This window comes from Polypterus senegalus, chromosome 10 (assembly GCF_016835505.1).
Source record: "Polypterus senegalus isolate Bchr_013 chromosome 10, ASM1683550v1, whole genome shotgun sequence".
NCBI classification, from domain to species: domain Eukaryota; kingdom Metazoa; phylum Chordata; class Cladistia; order Polypteriformes; family Polypteridae; genus Polypterus; species Polypterus senegalus.
The window spans coordinates 95,386,924-95,408,720 of record NC_053163.1 but is presented as its reverse complement, the minus strand read 5'-3'; the positions used below and the strand labels follow the sequence as shown (position 1 = coordinate 95,408,720).

Sequence of the window (21,797 nt, the reverse complement as noted above, 5' to 3'; positions counted from 1 at the left end):
TATATATATATATATATATATATATATATATATATATATATATATATATATATATGTATATATATATATATATATATATATATATATATATATATATATATATATATATATATATATATATATATATATATATATATATATATATATGTATATATATATGTTTATGTGTGTGTGTGTAAATATATATATATATGACAACAACACTCATCACTCACAACAGTGACAAAACAATTACATTGACAATCAGGTTACGTTATTTTCAAAATGTTTCCTTTTCTTTTCATTTGCTTCTTTAACACACTACTTCTGCCTGAAGCTTGGTATTTTATATATATATATATATATATATATATATATATATATATATATATATATATATATATATATATATATATATATATATATATATATATATATATATATATATATATATATATACACTGTGTGCACAATTATTAGGCAAGTTGTATTTTTGAGGATTAATTTTAATATGAAACAAACACAGTGCTATCAGTCAATCCAAAATGTTAATAAACCTGAAACCTGAATGTTTCACAACGGAAATGTGAGTGTGAACATCATCAGGGGAATACATATGTGCACAATTATTAGGCAACTATTAGTGTGCAGATTTATTATGCAACTAAAGGAAAAATTAAAATTTTCCCATCTCACTTGTTTATTTTCATCTGTTATAGTGAGAATAAACAACAAACACCTCAAAATTTACAAATCAACATCTCTAACATTTCAAAAAAATAAATCAATCAATCAATGACCAATATAGCCACCCTTCTTTCCAATAACAGTCATAAGCCTTTCCATTCATGGAGTCTGTCAGTTTCTTGATCTGTTGACGATCAGCTTTTTGTGGAGCAGTGACTACAGCCTCCCAGACACTCTTCAGAGAGGTGTATTGTTTTTCTCCCCCATAAATCTAGCGTTTAAGAAGTGCCCACAAGTTCTCGATAGGGTTTAGGTCAGATGAGGAAGGGGGGCCATGTCATTATTCCTTCATCTTTAAGGCCTTTACTGGCTGGCCACGCATTGGAGAACTTCGATGCAAGTGATGGAGCATTGGCCTGCAAAAAATCATGGTCTTTTTCCTGTATCACTGTTTGAAGAAAGTGTCTTCGAAAAACTGGCAGTAGGTTTGGGAGTTGATTTTGAGTTCATCTTCAATGCAAAAAGGTCCAGCTCATCTTTAAAAATACCAGCTCATACCAGTACCCCACCTCTACGTTGGAGTGGAGCTATGTGCCCATTACTGATCCACAGGTCCATCCATCTGGTCCATCAAGAGTCACTTTCATCTCATTGGTCCATAAAACCTTTGAAAAAAATCTGTCTTCAGATATTTCTTGGCCCAGTTTTGACGTTTCAACTTATGTTTCTTGTTCAGTGGTGGTTACACACACACACATACATATATATACACATATATACACATATATACATACATATACACATATACACATACATATATACATATACACATACATATATACATATACACATATATATATACATACATACATACATATATACATACACACACACACACAAACATACATACACATATGATACCCTGCCAAATAATACAAAGAGCGGATAACACGTGTTTTGCCCTAATTAGGGCTCATCAGGTGTACACACCTTTGCTTCTCCTTACTGGGATCAAACCTCGGATGTCAGCACCTGAGCAAAGCTTCTTGACACTGCGTCACGATCTTCACCCTGTTCAAGTGAGTGAAACAGCTGCTGTGGTCCATCATCAGAGGCTTCACCTCAGGCGCTGATGTCCGAGGTTTGATCATTTTGGCTGGCGACCATAGCTGTGCAATGAATTCTATTCTAGATAAGTCTTTGCTACCAGCAAACACAATATCCAGAATTGTTGCATCGTTTATCAAGGATCCTAACCTTTCTCACCAATAGGGATTTTTTTCTTGAAAGTGAATCAACTACTTTTTAAATGATTACAGGTTAGACCTGACTTGTCTGTGTATGTCAATCCTATCTTGTTTACACTGGAAAAATATTTTGCTCATTTATTAAAGGGATTTTGAAACACAAGAGTAACTACGGTAATTTGTCTACTGAATTTTTTTGTATTTCTATCTGTCTTAGTTTAGGGACACATAAAAGAAAAGTTAAGGTTTTGTGTCACATATTCATTGAAATAGCCATGTGGTGTCTATTTTTTCCTCAAAAATTACTTCTGTAGTTGGCAGACACATTTTCCACATCAATGACATGACATTCTCCATGCTACTGGTTGTAAAAGGCGGTAATCCATCAGAGGCCCTGTGCTTACATCTCTTAGATATCTGACCCTATGCCAGGACAATGTCATGCAACACGCAGCTGCCTTGGTTACAACTGTGTTAAAGAATGCTGGTGTGCAAGTGCTGCTTTTTGGGCTACCTCCTCTCTTGAACTTAACTTTATAAAGCACCTTTGGGATGCCCTGGATTACAGCACCCACAGACATGCCAGCCAATGGCCAGAAACTTTGTCAGGCCCTTCTGCAGAAATAACAAAATATTCCACATTTGCCCAATTTAACTGTTCTATTTTCATATTTCTGTCATTTGGATATAATGCACGAAGCTCCTATTGTGAAAGCCCATGCCCGTCTGTCTATCTGCCTGTTTGAATGAAACTACTCAACCATAAACCCCAAGAGAATGTTGAAATTTCCATTTTTTCTATTAGTATATATTGTATAACAGTATACATGCTGGTACTGCATTTCACCAACCGGTAAGAACTGTATACTTGAAAGGTCTGAAACCAGTATTGCGATAAGATGCTCTGTGAAAGATGACTTATGAAATAAAGTTGGATCTTCTGGTACAAAACATTTACAACAGAGAGATCTGCATATTAATAGTGAGCTTTTAATCAAGACATTTTTCAAAAGAAAGTGCATGTTTTCCTCTAGTGATCCCAATTTCCTCTCACCATCTGAAGGCTTGAAACCCAGTTGATTGGCATGTGACAAACTGTAAAAGTGTGCCTCATTCCACAGGTGGATCCTTCCTTGTACACAGTACTGTGGGTCCTTCCTACCTGAAATTCAGTGCTGGATAAAGACAAGCCAAACATTTTCTTCCTAAATGTGTTAAACAGATGCCACTAACCCTACCAATGTTATTCAGCTCCTGAAGAATGCAAAGGTTTCCCAGGCCAGAAAACGATCGGTATTACTTATAAGAATATAGCACAGGCAACATTCTGCCTACCTTTTGATAGCTGGTGCACCAAAACCTATACGAAGACAATTGTGACTCATTCTGTGTAGCCACAGAAAACACAGACTTGAACCTTCTGTGGGACATATTGCAGCTGCCACTTTCTTTACCTGGGGCCACCAAACCATTTCTGCAGACTAGCCCTTGTGAGCACTCTAGAGATAGATTCAATTTTTGCCTTATCACTTCTGTTTTATTCCTCACTATTAATTGTCTATCAAAGAATACTAGAAATTACAAAATGACTAGTATCAAACACCCTTCATTCAGAGCTTCTGGAGGACATCTTCAGTTCTGAGGTCTTGAACAGGTTTCCATTCAGATGCTACTTTCCCAACTTCCCCAAAATGTTGGATATTTCTTCCAGAAATAAGAAGTGAGCTTACTTTTTACAGTGCCATTTTCTTTACATGTACAGGACGTATTCCATACCCAAATATGCCTTCCGGGTGTGTCCAGCCAACACTTCATCCAAATCTGAGCCAGCTCGCCATCATCTTTATGCAAAAAACATTGCATCAAATCTCTACTTTCAGACAGCTGTTTACCTGCTGGAAGATGTTGATTCTGTGTGTAGTTCATTGCCTGTGTATACCCTTGTCTGAATGGGTTTCCAGGTAGGTGATCTTGAGGCATTGAAGGTCCATAAGAAACTACACGTTGAGCATTGGATGGGTAATCCTAAAAGCACATAAAAATGGAATCAAGACTGGTGGTAAAAGATCTACAAGTAGAACTTTTTATTCTGGCTTTAATACCATTGGTGTTTACAGTTGTTTGTTTTACAGTTCCCTTATATTTCCTTTTTATTAACCTTTGTAGTGCTGCTAAAATACTCATTTATTTTAAAAAGCTACATAAAAGCTCTGGTCACAGATGTTTTGCAAATTTTGTCACAAATACAGTGGAACCTTGAGATACGATCACCTCTGTATACGAGAAATTCAAGATAAGAGGAAAGTATGAGCGAAAAATTTGGATCTAAATACGAGCATTGGATCGCGTAAAAAGCCACGGGCCAGGCCTCGACTCGGGGATTCACCCAAGCTGACGCTGCCAGGCCGTCAGCTCACTCAGTGTTCCTTGTTCTCCCGTAGCGCGAGGATCTACGCGTTTGTGCGCTTGTGATTTCATTGTTTCGCTGTAGCAGTTCGCCGTATAAGCGTATCCAAAAATATTGCGGACGTGCAGACTGAGTATAGGAGACGATTGCCCTCAAGTGGAGTACTAGGGTGTTGTACCGTGTTAGCCATTATGAATGTAGAGAAAAGCCAAGCAAAATGACACCTTTTACTGGCTTACTAAAAAGATTACAATATGCAAGCTTTGATTACATCTTGCCTGAAGAAGGGGCCTGAGTTGCCTCGAAAGCTTGCATATTGTAATCTTTTTAGTTAGCCAATAAAAGGTGTCATTTTGCTACCCTCAAGAGGAGAGAAAGAGAGGCGTGCGGGCGAGCGTGCAAGGGAGATAAGGAGAGAGAGAGAGGTGCATGAGCGAGCAAGAGAGATGAGAGACAGAGAGGGGCGCGTGAGCGAGCAAGCAAGCAAGAGAGATAAGGAGAGGGAGACGCGCACGAGAGAGAAGAACCATCAGCTCAGTTATGATCACATGACGCTCAGCTATGATCACATGACGCTCAGCAGACAAAGTGTATCCACACTTATTTATTAGTGTTATTTGTTAGGAAAATTGATTTTTATGTTGATATTTTTGGGGGTGCAGAACGGATTAACTGGATTTCCATTATTTTCAATGGGGAAGTTTTGTTCTAGATACAAGAAATTCGCTATATAAGCTCAGTGCTGGAATGAATTAAACTCATATCTAGAGGTTCCACTCTATAAGCACAAGGATTAAGCCTATAAGTATAACCACAAGGTGATGTGTCCTCTTGCCATATATTCAAAACTTTACTTTTAATCATTTTTATGTCAAATGAGTCCTACTCCACACATACTATTCATTTTAACTTGCTGTATTGTGCAGAAGTGGAGGGATATGTATTTCCATTGTCCCAATAGCAGACTGAGAAGGCAGCAGATACTGTCCACAACCTTAAAACTTTAAAATGACACAAATTACTAATTTGAACTTATAGTTACATATGATGACTCTGTTAAAATGCAAATTTTGCCTGTAAATTGACTAATATTGAACATGTTATCATTTTATAATCTCATTTGATGCCCAGGTATCTTAATGCCTTTTGTGTGGTCTAAATGTAATCTAATTTTAAAAAAAGTAAATGAAGGGAAGTACTATTCCTATTATCTTGTTACTGTGTACTTCATTCTTGAGTATTCCATGAAACCAGCTTTATAGAATATTATTTGCTTGATTTACTAATCTGATATCACACAGGCAAAGTGAAAGAGAAAAAAAATAAAACATTAATGATTATATTTTCTAACCTCTGATTTACTGGTGGACTGACTTCGTTTTTTTTTAACGTTCTTCTTCTTGGAGTCTGCAGTAGCTACAGCTGTGCTCTTTTCTGGCTTTGAGGACTCTGACAACTTCTTTTCAGGTTCCAGAGGCACAGGTGTAGGTGGCTCTTCCTCTTCTGGGGGTAAAGGAAGTGGTTCAAGGTAATAACTACGAGGCTTAGGCTTCAAGTGAGTGTGGTAAAGCAAGAGTCGTTGTTGCTCTTCAAATTTTGTCACTTTGCGGTCAACACGCACAGTTCCAAACCAACCCCAGGACAAAGGAGCAGAGTGCTTTAACCCCTCAAAAACATCCCATGGAGAGATCTTCTGTTTTGTAGATACTTGCAGACCCTGGAAGTAAAACAAAGAAATAAAAGTTCATTCTCTGAAAACAGTTAGTACAGGGTGAGCCAAAACGAAGTACCACAATCTCAGGTTCATTGCACGAGGTAGAGGCAGCAGAGTGGGTTGGGGTGGGGATCCATTGATAGGTGATCCTTATAGTTTTCACAAGGCAACATGCATCAGTCCGGTGCGTACCATGCTTTTGCTGTCTAAGCATTCCTCAAAAACAACAAATCCATCATCACTACGCAATGCACCTTTTCAAAGTACTTCAGCACTCCTCCGAACAATGAGTGTCCCAAATCGGAAAACAATTCTTCAGCGGGTGGTTAAATTTAGACAGACGTGTACAACACTGAAAAGAAGATCTCCAGGCCGTCCTTGAATTGTATGATCGCCTGAAAACTTCCAACCATTAAGGGCATCAATGTTGCAGCCTCCTAGACGTTCAGCACGCAAACATGCTTCTACCTTAGGCATTTCCAATGTCTTTGATGAGGATTTTTCAGGTGGACCTTAATTTCCATCCATACAAAATGATGGTAGTACAAGAACTGGCTGAGAGAGACTGTGACAGCCATAGATAAGTTGTGTGCAAACATTCTGCAAACCATTCATTGAAATGCCATTATCATGTGCAGCTACAAGGCACATTTCCATTTGAATGGTTGCCAAAATAAACAATACTTTCACTATTGGGCTGAAGCCAACCCTTGCGAACTCCATCAGAGACCACTGCACAATGAGCAGGTTACAGTTTGGTGTGCCGTTACAGAATTTGGCATTGTAGGCCCTTACTTTTTTGAGGAGGGGGGAGCAATGGTCAGTTCACCATCACTTCAGAACGTCACATTGAAATGCTAGAGAACTTTTTGCATCCCCAACTGGAAGAAATGGATGTGATGGATGCCTGGTTTCGACAGAATGGAGCAACAGCTCATATGGACTGGATATCCAAGCAAGCTTTGCAGGAGATGTTTCCCAGGAAGCTGATCTCCCTGTTGCGGCAATGTTGGGTGGTCTGCACATTCGCCTGATCTTGCCCCATGCAATTTCTTCTTGTGGGACTATCTCAAGTTGAAGGTATACACACACCAACCTCAAAACCTTGAAGCCCTCAGGGATGCTATTCACCATGAAACTGCTGCTATTCCCCTTAAAATGGCGAAATGAGTCATGCAAGCATTTAGAAATGGCCTCAAAGAGGGTACCACTAATAACAGTCAACACCTTGAAGACTTAATTTTTAAAACAAAAATCCATTTTGTGTACCCTTTCTTGTGTCGTAATGAAATTTATTTTTATTTGTAGCATTTTTTGCAGAATACTTGTTTTTGGCTCACCATGTATAATGCGGAGTTGGAAGCAGCTGGAGACTAAGCTGGCAGCAATTAGAGCAAGGCAGGAACCAATACCAGATACATTACAATCAGTGCCAGTTCATTATAGAACACACATTCACATGTCCACACCTGTTAACAATGGGACAATTTTAAGTTGCATATGACCCTAATCTTGACATTTTTCAGATGTGGAAAGAAACAAGAGTATCTAGGGAAAATCCATACAGACGCTATATGAACATTCAAACTTTACTACAAATCTGAACTGTGTCTGAACTGGAATTTAAAACCAGAATTTTCACACTGTTTGGCAGGAAAGCCAATGTGCCATCCAAAAAACAAGATGGTATTCCTATTGAACAAAAAAAAGTTATATAAAAATAAAAAGCTGCTAATGTTTTATGTATTAAACATTTTTTCGAAAGCAATTATCTATAAAAAAAAAATTGACAAGTATTGTGTTCACAAAAACAGTAATTTTAAAGCTCCACAAAACCAAAACAAGAATCAACTTAAAATTAGCATATTGTATTAGTTCCTTTAATAATGATACCTTTAAGTAATTATGCCCATCTAAAATCACCACAAGATGGTAAAGGTTCTCATCAGATTCCCAAATAAATCTGACAAGAGTAGTAGTAGTAGTAGTAGTAGCAGCAGCATTATCACATTAACAATATGCAAATTAGTTTTGCTTATTTTTGTAACTAAACACAATAATAATTTTAACTAATAAATTACTACATTTAAAAGAACCTTTTTTGCATTTTGTCAGATGGTATTTACTGAGTGAAAACAAAAATAAATCTAAAACTGAAAACATCAAACCCCTATTTGTTCAAGGTGCAATTTACTTTCATATTTAAATGTAAAACTATTTATTAAGCTAGAAATTGTACATTAAATATAATAGAAAACACAAAAGTGCACCTTTAATAGGAAATTGTTATATCTCATCCAAAAACAGCAATTGCTTTCTCATCAAATTTGATTTTATTTTAATGATCTACATCTTGGAAAATATATTATACACAGTTTTAGTTTATCTTCTACTTTCTTTTTGGCATATTCAATTCAGCACACCAGATGTTTGAATGCATTTTAAAGAAAAGTTCCGTTAGCAATAACCAGATACAGAGATACTGCACCCTACCTCCTTTTTGAAAAGTGAATCAAAGCCAGCAATCTTGTTACCCTTGGTGTCTATTAGGGATCCCTGAGGCTCACAGGTAATTACATCTCGAGTCTGTTTTGGGAGAGGAAGCAGCTGCCGGACTTTTTCAAGGCTCTCTGACTGTCGATCCCCAAGCTCTTTCTGAAAGTGAAAAAGAGGGAATTAGAAAACAGATGCTTTATGTAAAAGCATGTTATTAAAGGTTAATTATCTATCATTTCAGCACTATGCTTTAAATAAAAAAAATAAATAAATAAAAATGAAAAGCCACAAGACTCGTCAAAATACAATAGCAGCTTACCACAAATAGAAACAAACACAGAACTATGCAAGCAGGAGTCCCTCCTGACAAAAAGCCACTAAATTTGTTTGTAGAGCACACTTTCAAAAAAGTTTACTTTAAAGAGCTTTACACATAGTAAAAGAAAAATTCTAATTACAAAAACGCAACATAGAAAAATAATAAAATGAGGAAATGGAAGAACCCCTAACACAAGTGAATGTAAATAAAGTACACTGAAATCATGTAGTTTGTAAGTCTCTATAGTTATGCAGTGACAGTTAAAACATTACTAAAATTAAATTAAAATAACAGTCTGTCTTACTGTGGAAAAACTGTGGAGTCATGGAAGAAAGTGAACCTAATCTGAGAATTGTCCAATGAAACACAGTAACCTTTAACATTGTAAGATGTTTTTTTTTTGGTTAATCACAAAAACCTACAACTTTATACATTTTTAAACACTTAAAAATAAATCTCTGAAGAAAATAAACACATAAATTTATATTTATTTATTTGGCAGATGACTTTATCCAAAGCAACTTACAACATTTCAGACACAATAGGTTACATTTTTTTTTCCAATTGGAGAACAGGCAGGTGAAGTGACTTGCTCAGGGTCACACAGTGTCAGTGGTGGGATTTGAATCTACAATCTCAGGGTTTGAAGTACAAAGCCTTAACCACTGTGCCACATTGTCTGCCATAAATAAATATTAGTAGAATTTTAATTGCAAAAATGTGCAAGTTTTCCTAATTTTACAAGTAATATTCTCAATGCAGTAAGCATACAAACGTTTAAATTTGTTATCCCATTACTAATAAAATTCTTTCAAACATCATCTAAAATACATAAAATAACATGCATTACCCTGAGCTTTTTCACAAGATTCATATAAGCTCTCTTATTTTCTTCCATGCTTCCTTGAGAAATACTTGACATGTCAGCTGCGAGAGTGCCATTAATGAGAACACTTAACATGTCTAAAACTGTGGTAAACAACTCACTGAAAGAGAAAACATATCTGGTTAAAATACAGATTTCATACAAACTGTAGAGTTACAAGGACCTTTAGAAATGAGCTATACAGCAATATCCTAGTATTACAATTTGTAAAATACATATACTGTATACACACACATATATATACATATATACATACTGTATATATACATATATAAACATATATACACATATATACATACTTTATTAATCCCAAAGGAAAATTCACATATATATATTAAAACACACAACATGACTAAAAAAAATTATATACAGTAATTTTTGTTTCAGTACAATTGGAGACTAAAAAAAAATTGTTAAACCTTTCTATTCTGCATTTTCTGGATTGTGGAAATACTGTACATATCAAATGAAGCCTCACCTATGTCAACTACTTTAGTAACAAATTTCTCAAAAAACTGAACTGTCTTTACTAAAGTGAGAAACTAGTACAACAATTCACCTATCTGCTGTAAAAGGTAAATCCATCAGGCATGGCACTTTCAAACTTATTAAGGCACACATCAAGTCATTAATATGACTTTGTTAATTAAGCAATTATTATTGAAACATACATTTTTGGAAGAGCGCTCTTCACTTTAATCACTTCTAAAAATAAAAGTGTTTACTGGAGGGTTTATCCTGTTCAATCTCCAAAGGTTTAATATTTTCCTGTGAAAACCAGAGCTTTCAGCTAGCAAGGAAAAAGGGTATCACAACATACACCCTAAATCATAAATGTTATTTTGTTCTTACAATTACAATAGCAAATACTAAATTCTGCTACATAATTAGCTAAGACTCTTCTCACAAGGGTATCACAACATACACACTAAATCATAAACGTTATTTTGTACTTGACAATTACAACAGCAAATACACTAACAGGATCCCTTTCCAAAAACTTGTGGTGCAAAACTCCTGACCAGTCAAGTGATTTTAGCCTATTAGTTTAGTCTGCAATAAAATTCTTTTGTCTTTTACAGTTCTTTACATTAAAAATAATTTTAAGAAATTCTTTACTTAATTGTGTCCTATGATGTACTTTTATCAGACCCAGCCTATTAAACAGTGTTGCTAGGACAGACTCCACTTGCTCACATCATTTGTTTAGATTAGGTGGGTCTGAGTATGCTATGTTGTTATTTTTTAATGCCATTGTAATATTAGAACCCTTCCCCAAATCCTGCATGGTATTTTACACATCTTGCTTGTCAGCTGTTACGTTCAACCTTATTCTCTGTTAACATTTGCCAGATAAGGCCTCTACAGCTTCCCATAGCTTAGGGATTTATTATGTCTAAATCTAGCCTTGATTAACGTTCTGTTATTTCTCTTTTAAAATCATTAAGTTTTAAGAAGACAAGCTGGTGCTATCCATTATATTGTAAATGAAAAATCATATCAAACTATAAAACCATGCTACTGTCATTATATTAAACTGCAAATGAAGAAGATTCAACAAACAGTTATTGTTTAGCCTCACCTGCTATTTTGCATTAAGCTGTAATGTACTCCAAAAGGATAACACTACTGCTTAAAGTAATAAACCTGCATGTATCAGTCCAATATTAGGTAAAGCAATGTCCAAAGCCTAAATATTTAAAAGGAGGATGTGAAAATGTCAAAAAAGAAGCTTACTTATTGGACTGCATATCGACTGTGCCACTACTGATGATATCAAGGAGAAGCACAGCCCATTCAGTCGTCTGCTGGGTACTTCGTTGAACGGTGTCAAACATTCCTCCAACCTGAAGAAAAAAACATGTACCTTTATTTCTCAAATACAGTAAATTGGTGAGGTGTCTTTTTTAATAAAGCAGCTACACAATTGTGATGCACCAAAAGACTGGTCAGAGGTCAGTATTGACTGGTATTGTGCTCTGCAAACAAGATCAACACTTGTATATCAGTATTTAGTTAATTTTATGAGATACACATTGCAAACCTGCCAGGTGCTCAAGCACCCACACAGTAGATGAACCCTGTGTAAAATGAAAAGTTAATACCTGCATCTATTAAAACATGTTTTATTTGCATTTGGTGGCACATACACATTGTATGCAATACTGTATGCTAACAGGATGAACTGCTACATTTCAGTAGGTGGAAGTTTTAATATCCAGGATTCCATATCATAATGATCACAAAGTATAGGGAAGACAGAATTTTCTTGTTGCTTTGGCACAGTTTATTGTATAATGTTGAAATGATATGGTATTGTGTGTACATTCTGTCTCATTAGCTTCTTATTACCACCTCCTCCTCCTCCATGCCACAAGTGACAGCAGCACAGATCCAGAGTGACAAAGAAACAGTTTTCTGCCATTTTGTTTCCAAAGGTATGAAAAAGAAAGGGATATGGCTGGCAAACCATATTCTCTATTAGGTTTTGCTGCCTCATAATCAAAACAGGTTACAAACACACAAACACTATAAAGCCTAAATGTTTGACAAGATACAAACTAAAATTAAAAGATAACCTATTTAAGATTTTTCTGGCAACAAACCAAAAACCATGCAGATGAAGTGAGCTGATCGCAATGTTAAAAAATTCTTACACTCTGTAATTAATTTGAGAAACAGAAACAAACAGACAAAACAGTATTACACTATTATGAGCAGCATCTAGTTACAACACCAAAGACTAGACTCATCTGGATTGAAATATAGCTCAAAACAAAATCTTACTTTCAGTTACAGATTATTTAGTGTTTCACTGTTTACTCAATTGTTTCTGTTACAAAAACTATTAAATAAACTAACTGTAATAATTTAATATGCACAGGCAAAATTAAAACTGTTCTATATTAGAAATTAATCACTGTGTTATTTCTGCTTTCAGGAAAATATTAATATGCTTGATGGAAATATGTAAAATTTTGATTAATATGCTGTTAATTTTGATTTAAAAAGTTAACCATGCAATTAATAGCAATTGCATTTTTAAAAAACAGCAGCCATCATTTTTAATAATTAATATTATTATTTTTGATTTTAAACACAGTTACTGGGTGCCTTACTCGTCTACAAGAGCAGTCAAGTAAATGGTTAAAAGTCTATAAAAGAATTTACGGGCCACATATGGAGTACTACTACGACCGGTTGAAACTTAGGGGTCAAAAAGACTCTAAACCAACAATTAAATGGAAAAGCAATGCCAGTAGGCTATTGGGAAGAGCTGCCAAAATATTGCATCAATTATACTTACACCTATTTCATTTGCTTCTACTAACAGCAACATAAGAGCACGATGCACAAAAATTATTTATCACACTGCACAGTTCCATGCACAAAAATTAATGTATTTATCATCTGTTAATTAAAAAAGGCAAGGGACAGCAAATATACCTAAAATTATTTTGTTGCAGTAAAATTTATATTCGAGCTATGGAGAAGAAAAATAATTATATAGAAGAACAAAATGGAACATTCAAAAACTTTTTAAAGAGTAAATGTTTATTACTGGACACCCACAAAACATCTTAATTCTCACCAGATTTAGCCGGAGTTTCAAAGCTTCATGCATCAACTGTTTGGCTTTGCAGTCATCCTGATATTGGTCCTCACGCCAATTAGTTACAATCTATAGAGATAATTTGTTACATGTAACTATTAATAGATTACAAATTAACTCAAATTCAAAAAAAAAGTGAAACATTATCTCAAACCTGTTGCACTTGACTGTAAAGTGAAGTAAGAAGCCCTTCTCTTTGTTCATCCTGTCCCTTTAAACAAGTTAATACCAGTGACAAAAATGGCTGCTGGCTCAGAAGAGACATGCTATAAAGAAACAATGTGTCCAGTGAAAACATTAAGCAAAGAACACAATTTACACACAGTAAAATATATAATGGGCTCTTATGTGTTTAACACTAATGTGGTTTTTTTAATTGTAACCTTTCATTACTAACACTACCATTATTATTTAGATGATATTAGGTATGTGTTGACAATGATGGTGGACAACTGGAGACTGACTTTCTGAAGCTATTAACATCATCATCATAATAATAATAAAACATTTTATTTATATAGTGCCTTTCTCATACTCAAGGCACTTACAAAATATAAGAAAGAACGGCAGGGTATACAGTATATAGCATTGTACAAACCAAATAAACAAAGAAGATTAAGACAGTAAATTCAGAAAAAGCCTAACAGACAACACAATTGATTGCCTAGCACACACAGGTTACATGAGCATCTTGACAGAGAGGTAAACTGTGAGAAGGGTAATGAAGTCAAGTAGAGCTAAAAGCCTTCCTGAACAGATGAGTTTTGAGTTTTTTTTTAAAGATTTCATGTTTTTTTTAAAGATTTCATGGAATCAGCTGACCTGATTAATTTTGGTAGGTCATTCCAGAGTCTGGACGCTATACAGCTGAAGGCCCTGTCACCCATGGAGTGTAGATTAGTGTGGGGCACAACTAACGGCATAGCAAGGTTCACAGGGGCCCGGGTGCAATCATCATTGAATGGGCCCCCAAACCTGCGCGCTTTGTGCGCTCGTGTTCCGGAGGGGGGGGGGCTCTCGCTGCTGAAATGCTTGAAGACAAGATAAATTGAGAAGGAAACCATTAAAAACGATGTTCGGAGAAAAATATAGTTTTGTTTGGTAAAGCGTAAAAACAGACGTGTGTTGGCGACTTGGCGTTATTGCCTAATAGTGTATATACACTGTACTCATCTGTTGTCTCAGCCGGTACTATAGAACAATAAAAATAAAGGATTATCTATGTTTACATATCAAAATCACGATGGATAAAACTTTCAATACAGAATATAATGAGCATTTCAGCATTCCGTTCAATATTCGTCAGGGGCTCAGGCCTCACGGCAATGGCAAACGGGACAGACAGGGCGTCTGTACACAATGTGCCGCCCCGCCCAGCCGAGTCGGATGGCGCTAATGAAAATAATGTAATTGTGGGAAAATGTAAAAATGCTGACTGACGGTGGCTAAAATTGCTAAATACGGACATGTGAAAATCCTTACTACAAAGTTACTTAAATTAATAAGCAATACGATCAGACTATCTAATTTGACTGTGACTGATGGTGTGATGCCCTGATCAACTGATGAGAGCGCCGCGCAAAAAAAAGAGGCCTGATGGGCCCTTCCGAGGCCCGGGTGCATTGCACCCTTTGCCCCATTGTAGCTACACCACTGGGCACAACAAGATTGCCAGAATCAGAGGACCTTAGTGGGCGGGAGGGCACATAGTGATGGAGAAGGTCACTGATGTAGTTTGGCGCAAGGTTATTTAAGGCTTTGTAGGTTATTAGTAGGATTTTATATTTGATTCTGTAAGACACAGGGAGCCAGTGAAGACGGAGCAGGATGGGTGTTATGTGCTCACTGCTGACACCAAGATTCTATGCAGTAGAGGCAGGTCTGATGAGATCACCGCCAAGATAGACTGGGAAGGAGCTCATTTTATTAAGTTGCATTTTAGTCCCAACTTGCAGGAGTTCAGTTCTGTTACAATTTAATTTTAAAGAGTTCTGCTCCATCCAGGTTTTAATTTCACTAAGGCAGGTTGTGAGCTGAGAAAGCTCTGATGAAGTTCCACTTTTAACATTGAAGTAGAGATGAGTATTATCTGCATAAAATGATAGCCCAGTCCATAGCTACGAATAATATGGCCAAAGGGAAGCATTTAAATACAGAAGATAAGAAGGCCGAGGACAGAGCCCTGAGGAACTCCTTGTGTGACTGGCACCGAGCTGGATCTGCTGTTGCCAAGACTAACAAACTCTTGCTTACCAGTCAGATAGGACTTGAACTAATGGAGGACAGTGCCAGAGATACCCAGCATGTTCTCCATTCTGGACAGTAGAATGTAATGTCTGACAGTTTCAAATACTGCACTGAGGTCTAATAGAATTAATATGCTGGTTTGTCCAGAGTCTGCTGCCATAAGCAAATCATTGGTTACCTGTAGCTGAGCAGTTTCACAGCTGTGCCGCATCCTGAAACCAGGGTTCCATCAAGTTATTAGTGGTTAAGTATATGGTGAGCTGGGAGGCTACAACACGCTCAATAACTTTTGACAGGAAAGGTAAGTGGGAAATAGGCCGGAAATTGTTAAGATTGTCAGCATCAAGACCAGACTTTTTTAACATTGGGGTTACAGAAGCGATTTTAAAAGTGAGCGGCACAGAGCCAATGTCAAGGGATGAGTTTATTATTGTTGTAACAGTTGGAATTATGGCATGAAGGCAGGATTTAAGTAGTGTGCTGGGGATAGGGTCCAGTACACAAGTAGTCTGCCTCATCTTACAAATCAGGTCATTAACAAACACAGATGTGACTGGAGAGAACTTAGAGAAGGAGCTGGAGAACAGGGAGAGATATAAACAGATGATGTATTTATGTTAGCTGAATTATTTAGATCCTTAACTTTGTTACGGAAAAAGTGGAGGAATTTCTCACAGACTTCAGCAGAGGAGGTAGTTGGGCCAGATGCGGGTTAGAGTAGTATATTAACTACAGAAAACAAAACCCTTGGGTTATCGTGGCTACTTTCTTTTATTCTGCCATAGTGGGTGTTCTTAGCAGCAGTTAGTGCTTCTCTGTAAGCTCTTTGGTGGTCAGAGAAAGCCTGGATGTGCACGGTGAGGCCAGTCATACATGGCATTCTCTCAAGGTGTCAGCCAGCTGCTTTAATAGATCGTAATTCTGAATTATACCAAGAAGCTGAACGTTTAAAGGAAACCTCCTTATGCTTTAAAGGAGCTGTTTTATCTAATGCTGAATGAAGGACTGAGTTATAGTGGTCAACAAGACTATCTAGTGTTGACGGAATAGGTGCAGACAGTAAAAGATCAGAAATGGATCCAGAAAGGATAGAGGGACATATATTTTTAAGGTTTCCGTAAGAAACTTGCCGTTTACAGGTAAGAGGAGGGAAAAGCAGTGAGACAGTGAAAAATACTTCTTTATGGTCAGAGACTCCTAAAACAGTGCTGTACACATTGGCAACCGATAGTCCAGAAGTGCAGATCAGATCCAATATATGACCACCAGAGTGGGTGGGAAAATCAACATGTTGTGTCAAGTCAAAACAGTCCAGTAAGGATAGGAATACATATGATACCACGCTATAGTGTATAACCCATTTTGTTTCCATTAAAGATGATAGTACCATATAAAAAAGCTTTAGCTAACCTCTTCTGCTTCTGTCGGTCACGCTCTTTACGAGAAGACGAGCCAAGGTGCTGTCCCTTCTCAAGTTCTTCCCCTGCAGCTTTAAGAACATGACCCTGGACAGAAGTTGGTAACTTCGCAATTAAAGGAGCAATCAGCCAGACACCAGAGCGCTCAGAAGAACTGTAGAACAATAATTAAGGTGTTTTATTAATTTTAAAGTAGAAATGTGGTCTAACAGAGTTCACAACAATTTTTTTTATTAATTTTTCTCAGAAACTACATTTAGGCTTAGGAAAAGTTTGTCAGTGGGATTACAGGAGAAAGGTGAGCAAAAACTGTTAAATAAAGACAGCAAATTTAAAATAAAAGAAATGGCATTCTAGAAAGTTGATTCTGTTCATCTGGACATAGTTTCCCCCCCCCGATACATTTCATCACTCATCCAAGTGACTTCCTCAGTCTATGTCCAAATAAACAGAATCAACTTTCTAGAATTGCCTTATCTGGATCTTTGAGCATGCATTGAGACAAAAGAAATGGCAAAACTATAAATTAATAAAATAACAGAGAATTATAATAGGATATTATGTTGTGATAAAAATTGTTGGATTATCTTCAATAATGATTTTTATTGTACCAGTAGTATTGCGTACAGATGAATACCCAAGAGAAGATAAATACATTAAAGACTGGTTTGGCATATAATTTACATTCATATTCAATTCAGATATATGAGAAAAAGAATGGGTGAACCCAAACCAATTCAAACAATTAGGGTCTGGCATTTCTGTAGTTAAGGATCAAGCTAGTTTAAAACAAGCTATGCCTAATAGAGGTCTACTTACAGGAATATAAAAAGTAGGTACACCCCAAAGAAAAGTTTTCTTTTTGAACATATATGGACATTCAAAATTTGATCTTAATTTAAACAGTATCTATAGATAAAGGGGATAAAGCAAACATCAGGCCATCACTTATATTTTGTAGTCCACTGTATAAATTAGATAAGCTCAATTAGATACATTTCACATATGGAAAAACACTTCTACATTTATTACTACATGAAATACCTAAAGTTAGTATCAAGTGCAAATGATTAGAATATCATTAGAGAGGATCTTGGAGGAACCGGTCTAATTTAAACCTCAGATATATACAGTAGTCTGATTTGCTCTTTGTTGTTGTAGTGTATAGTATCTCAATACCTAGATCAAAAGAGCTCACTGGGGCCTTCACAAATAGGGTTACACATGTCTGAGTATGAGTAGAGATTTAAAATCATATGCAAATAATTGAAAAATCAACCATTCCAATCTCTAGAAGTGGAAATGACTTCAAACAGCTTCCACCGCAGCAAGTTGAGACTTAAAGCATAACACAATTTGCTGAAAGAAGTCCCTAAGAACTCTAGAATTATATCACAGGACCTTGTGTGATTTAGTCAGAGTAACATAAGACGTGTTTGGTGAGAATTTGACCAGAAGAACCCGATACCAACTGAAAAGCATAGTAGTAGAAATGTTATGGTTGGGGCTGCTTTTCTGCATCAGGGTCCAGGCAGCTTACCATTATACAGTCCACTATGAATTCTTCATTGTATCAAGGGTGCCTGAGGATTATGTGAGGCACCCATAAACTGGTAAACCAGTTATTGAGTTAAAATACTTAGTTACTTTTGACACTACTTATTGAATATATTTCCTTACAAAATAAATGCTATTTTGTGCTGTTTACGCAATCAAATATTTTGGTTTTAGATGAGTAATGTTAAATTTACACTAAAAAATGCCAAACAATGCTGAAAACTACAAAAGGGAATATTTTTTCATGGTGCTATATGCCAGAAAATGAAACATAAGAAACCTTAGTATTTAAAATAAAAGAATAAAAAGTATCATTATAGAATTTTTTTAAAAATAAAATATGAACTACTATAATCTGAAGACAGGCAATTTTTAAAGTCTACTATTAAGATATGGTTAAAACAAAGACCTTTGTCATCTCTATGTATATAAAATCAAACGCCTGTCTGTCTGTCTGTCTGCTTTTCATGGGAGGACTAGTTAATGGATTTAGATCAGATTTTTTTCTGTAACTTGCTTGAACATTACGGTTGATTTTGCGACTTCTCTCATTGAGCTAAGTATCATAATTCACTTGCAGGAGCAATATATTTGCGCTAATCCAAGACAGAGGCTGCGGGCCGAAGGGAGGGCGAAGCGTGATGTCAGGAGTGAGGAGCCGGGCAGGGCCCTCCTCACTCACTCGCCAGCCTCTGTTTGAATCGGTCTACCTCTGGCCACATTTTGGAGCATACCTTGCTTCTGTTTAGCTAGCGATACACGTTTGTTTACTGATTTTTAAAGTTTTTCTTGCTTCACTACAATGCAGGTGGAGCTGTGGAGTACAGCTAATTGTTAATAAACAAAAGATGATCCATTTATGTATGCAATATAACATTTACAAGAACAACATTTAAAACATTAACTCACAATACAATATATATTACACAGATATTCAAAGAACATGCAGTAGCTTGGTAACAGACAAACAATTGTATAATTAAAAAAAAAGAACATAAACAAATATGAAAGAAAGAGTGATCAATAAACTATAGTATATTCAGTGAAAACAAGACTTGATAATAACCAAGATCAAACCTTAACACTGGTTTCAGCTTGCTAGCACTGTTGCTGTTAGAGACAGAATTAACAATGTTTCCCGAAACTACTGAACCATTTCCTGAAGGATTGCTGGAGTTCAGTTCTGCTGATTTCTGGAATACTTCAATAGTAGCCTTTGCAATATTCTCCTGGAGGGAGGTTAGTTCCTATAAAAGATTTAAAAATGGAGAAAATAAAAAAAATATATTTTTTTTTTCCCTTTTCTTTTTTGCCTCCTATCCCTAAATTCAAGGCAGGAGAAAAACAGGCAAACATAACACCAAGCAATACAATGTATTGAAATTACAATTTTTATATTGGTAAACTTGTAACTTTGAACAGCACAGATGTTGAAAATCATTTCACCCAAATAACTGCTTACTCATAAAGCTTCAAAAATTATTTAAAAAGATAATGCACAAATTGCGCTAAAATACTGTTCCACTGTAACTTATTATTAGTTTATAGGGGCATTACTGTCACATGGAAAGATTAAAGTGAAATTACTACTTGCAAGTGCTAATCAGCATACAATATATTAATAGTGACACACTGAGCTCAAAGAGTAAAAAGCATTAAGGCATTTTGCACACTTACATTACCAGTGCTTTGTTTTATCATCAGTTGTAATTCCAGAGAAGACTGCCGCATGGTCCACTGGTCCATATTCTGCAAAAAATATAAAAATAATAAATTTAAACAGATCTAAAGGCATTTACTAAAGAGATACCTGTATGTTATACAATTAATAAACAAAATACAAGAAGATTTAAAAGTAGTAATGTGATTTGATGAAGTTTGTACTTTAATATCTATGAGTATAAAGTAGTAGCATAGTATGCCATAGGAAATTGACTAATTACTTCTGCAAACCATTAAGAGATAAGAATAGAGGTTTTATGAGGTGTAGGTAATCTCTTTTTATTTCCATAGTACACAGTGAGAATTGCAGATATTAACCATATGGAAAAACGCTTTCTCCCTAACCAATACAGGGATCAGTTTCCGTTAGACATGCCAAAAAATGGTACTAATTAGCATTCTTCACCTTTCCAGTTTTCTTTTTCATTGGCTTAGGCCCACGGTCTAAAATTTCATATTTAAAATGAAACCTACTAGAAACTTCCAGTAGGATTTTCTCAGGCACAAAAGTACTACAATAATAGTGCTACAATAATTTCCTCCTTATTTCCTGAAGAAAATAAGTGTGCAATATTAGCCTCTTTCATCTGATGTACCAATTTTACATATACCTCCTTTAGAGTTCTTTTTAGTTAAACCATATACATGGACCAAAAAACAAGATACACTACTTTTATCTTCTTTTTTTTCTCTACCATTTTGAATAAACAGTTAATTCCAAATTGTTTTAACTTAAATTCTAAGGTCAGGCTCAACTGTTTGAAGCCTGCACAAAAATACATTTAAAAGTCTTTATTCAACTTTAATTACTTTTTCTGCATTTAAACACAGAAAGACCTCAAGAAGCCTCATTTGTATGCATTATTGTTTTTAATTATATTGCAGATGTTAAGGTATTAGTATTTTTTAATCAATCAGTTTAATCTTGTGAAATTATAGTTTGAAGGACTTTTCCACTGAGTAAGGGATTTCTCCCAAATCTTGACATTTTCGTTCAGTTATGTTTTTGTCTTTGGAAAAACCGTGACTTATGCCTGATTAAAGTTTTTGAACAAGGTTTTCTTCTTCAACTCCCTGAACATATATAGAATTAACCCGACCAGGCAAGGCCCCTGGCCATCGACCACTAAATATACATATACTCTCCTCTTCTCCCTCTGCAGAAAGGAAGGTTGACACCTTCCCATTTATGATGTAATTTCTAAGGTCTGACCACCTTGATCTATCTATTCTTCCCATTATCCATTAAAACCAGGTGAAACACCATCTTCAGCAGTTTGTTTATATATATATATATATATATATATATATATATATATATATATATATATATATATATATATATATATATATATATATATATATATATATATATATATATATATATATATATATATATATATATATATATATATATATATATATATATATATACATACACACACACACACAACCGGATTCCAAAAAAGTTGGGACACTAAACAAATTGTGAATAAAAACTGAAT

General features: G+C 35.6%; 1 protein-coding gene across 2 annotated transcripts in view; it reads right to left on the bottom strand.

Moving 5' to 3' along the window:
* The window catches only part of med12 (mediator complex subunit 12), a 131,289-nt gene that overhangs the window by 35,034 nt on the left and 74,458 nt on the right, over positions 1 to 21,797 (bottom strand). For both annotated transcript variants that reach the window (XM_039766252.1, XM_039766254.1), the window contains exons 28-37: positions 20,248 to 20,319; positions 19,648 to 19,817; positions 17,006 to 17,167; positions 13,503 to 13,614; positions 13,328 to 13,417; positions 11,473 to 11,582; positions 9,700 to 9,835; positions 8,528 to 8,689; positions 5,672 to 6,037; positions 3,806 to 3,938 (exon numbers count right to left, since the gene is read on the bottom strand). In XM_039766252.1, coding sequence (XP_039622186.1) covers positions 3,806 to 3,938; positions 5,672 to 6,037; positions 8,528 to 8,689; positions 9,700 to 9,835; positions 11,473 to 11,582; positions 13,328 to 13,417; positions 13,503 to 13,614; positions 17,006 to 17,167; positions 19,648 to 19,817; positions 20,248 to 20,319 — 1,513 coding nt within the window. The remainder of the gene's footprint in view (positions 1 to 3,805; positions 3,939 to 5,671; positions 6,038 to 8,527; positions 8,690 to 9,699; positions 9,836 to 11,472; positions 11,583 to 13,327; positions 13,418 to 13,502; positions 13,615 to 17,005; positions 17,168 to 19,647; positions 19,818 to 20,247; positions 20,320 to 21,797) is intronic.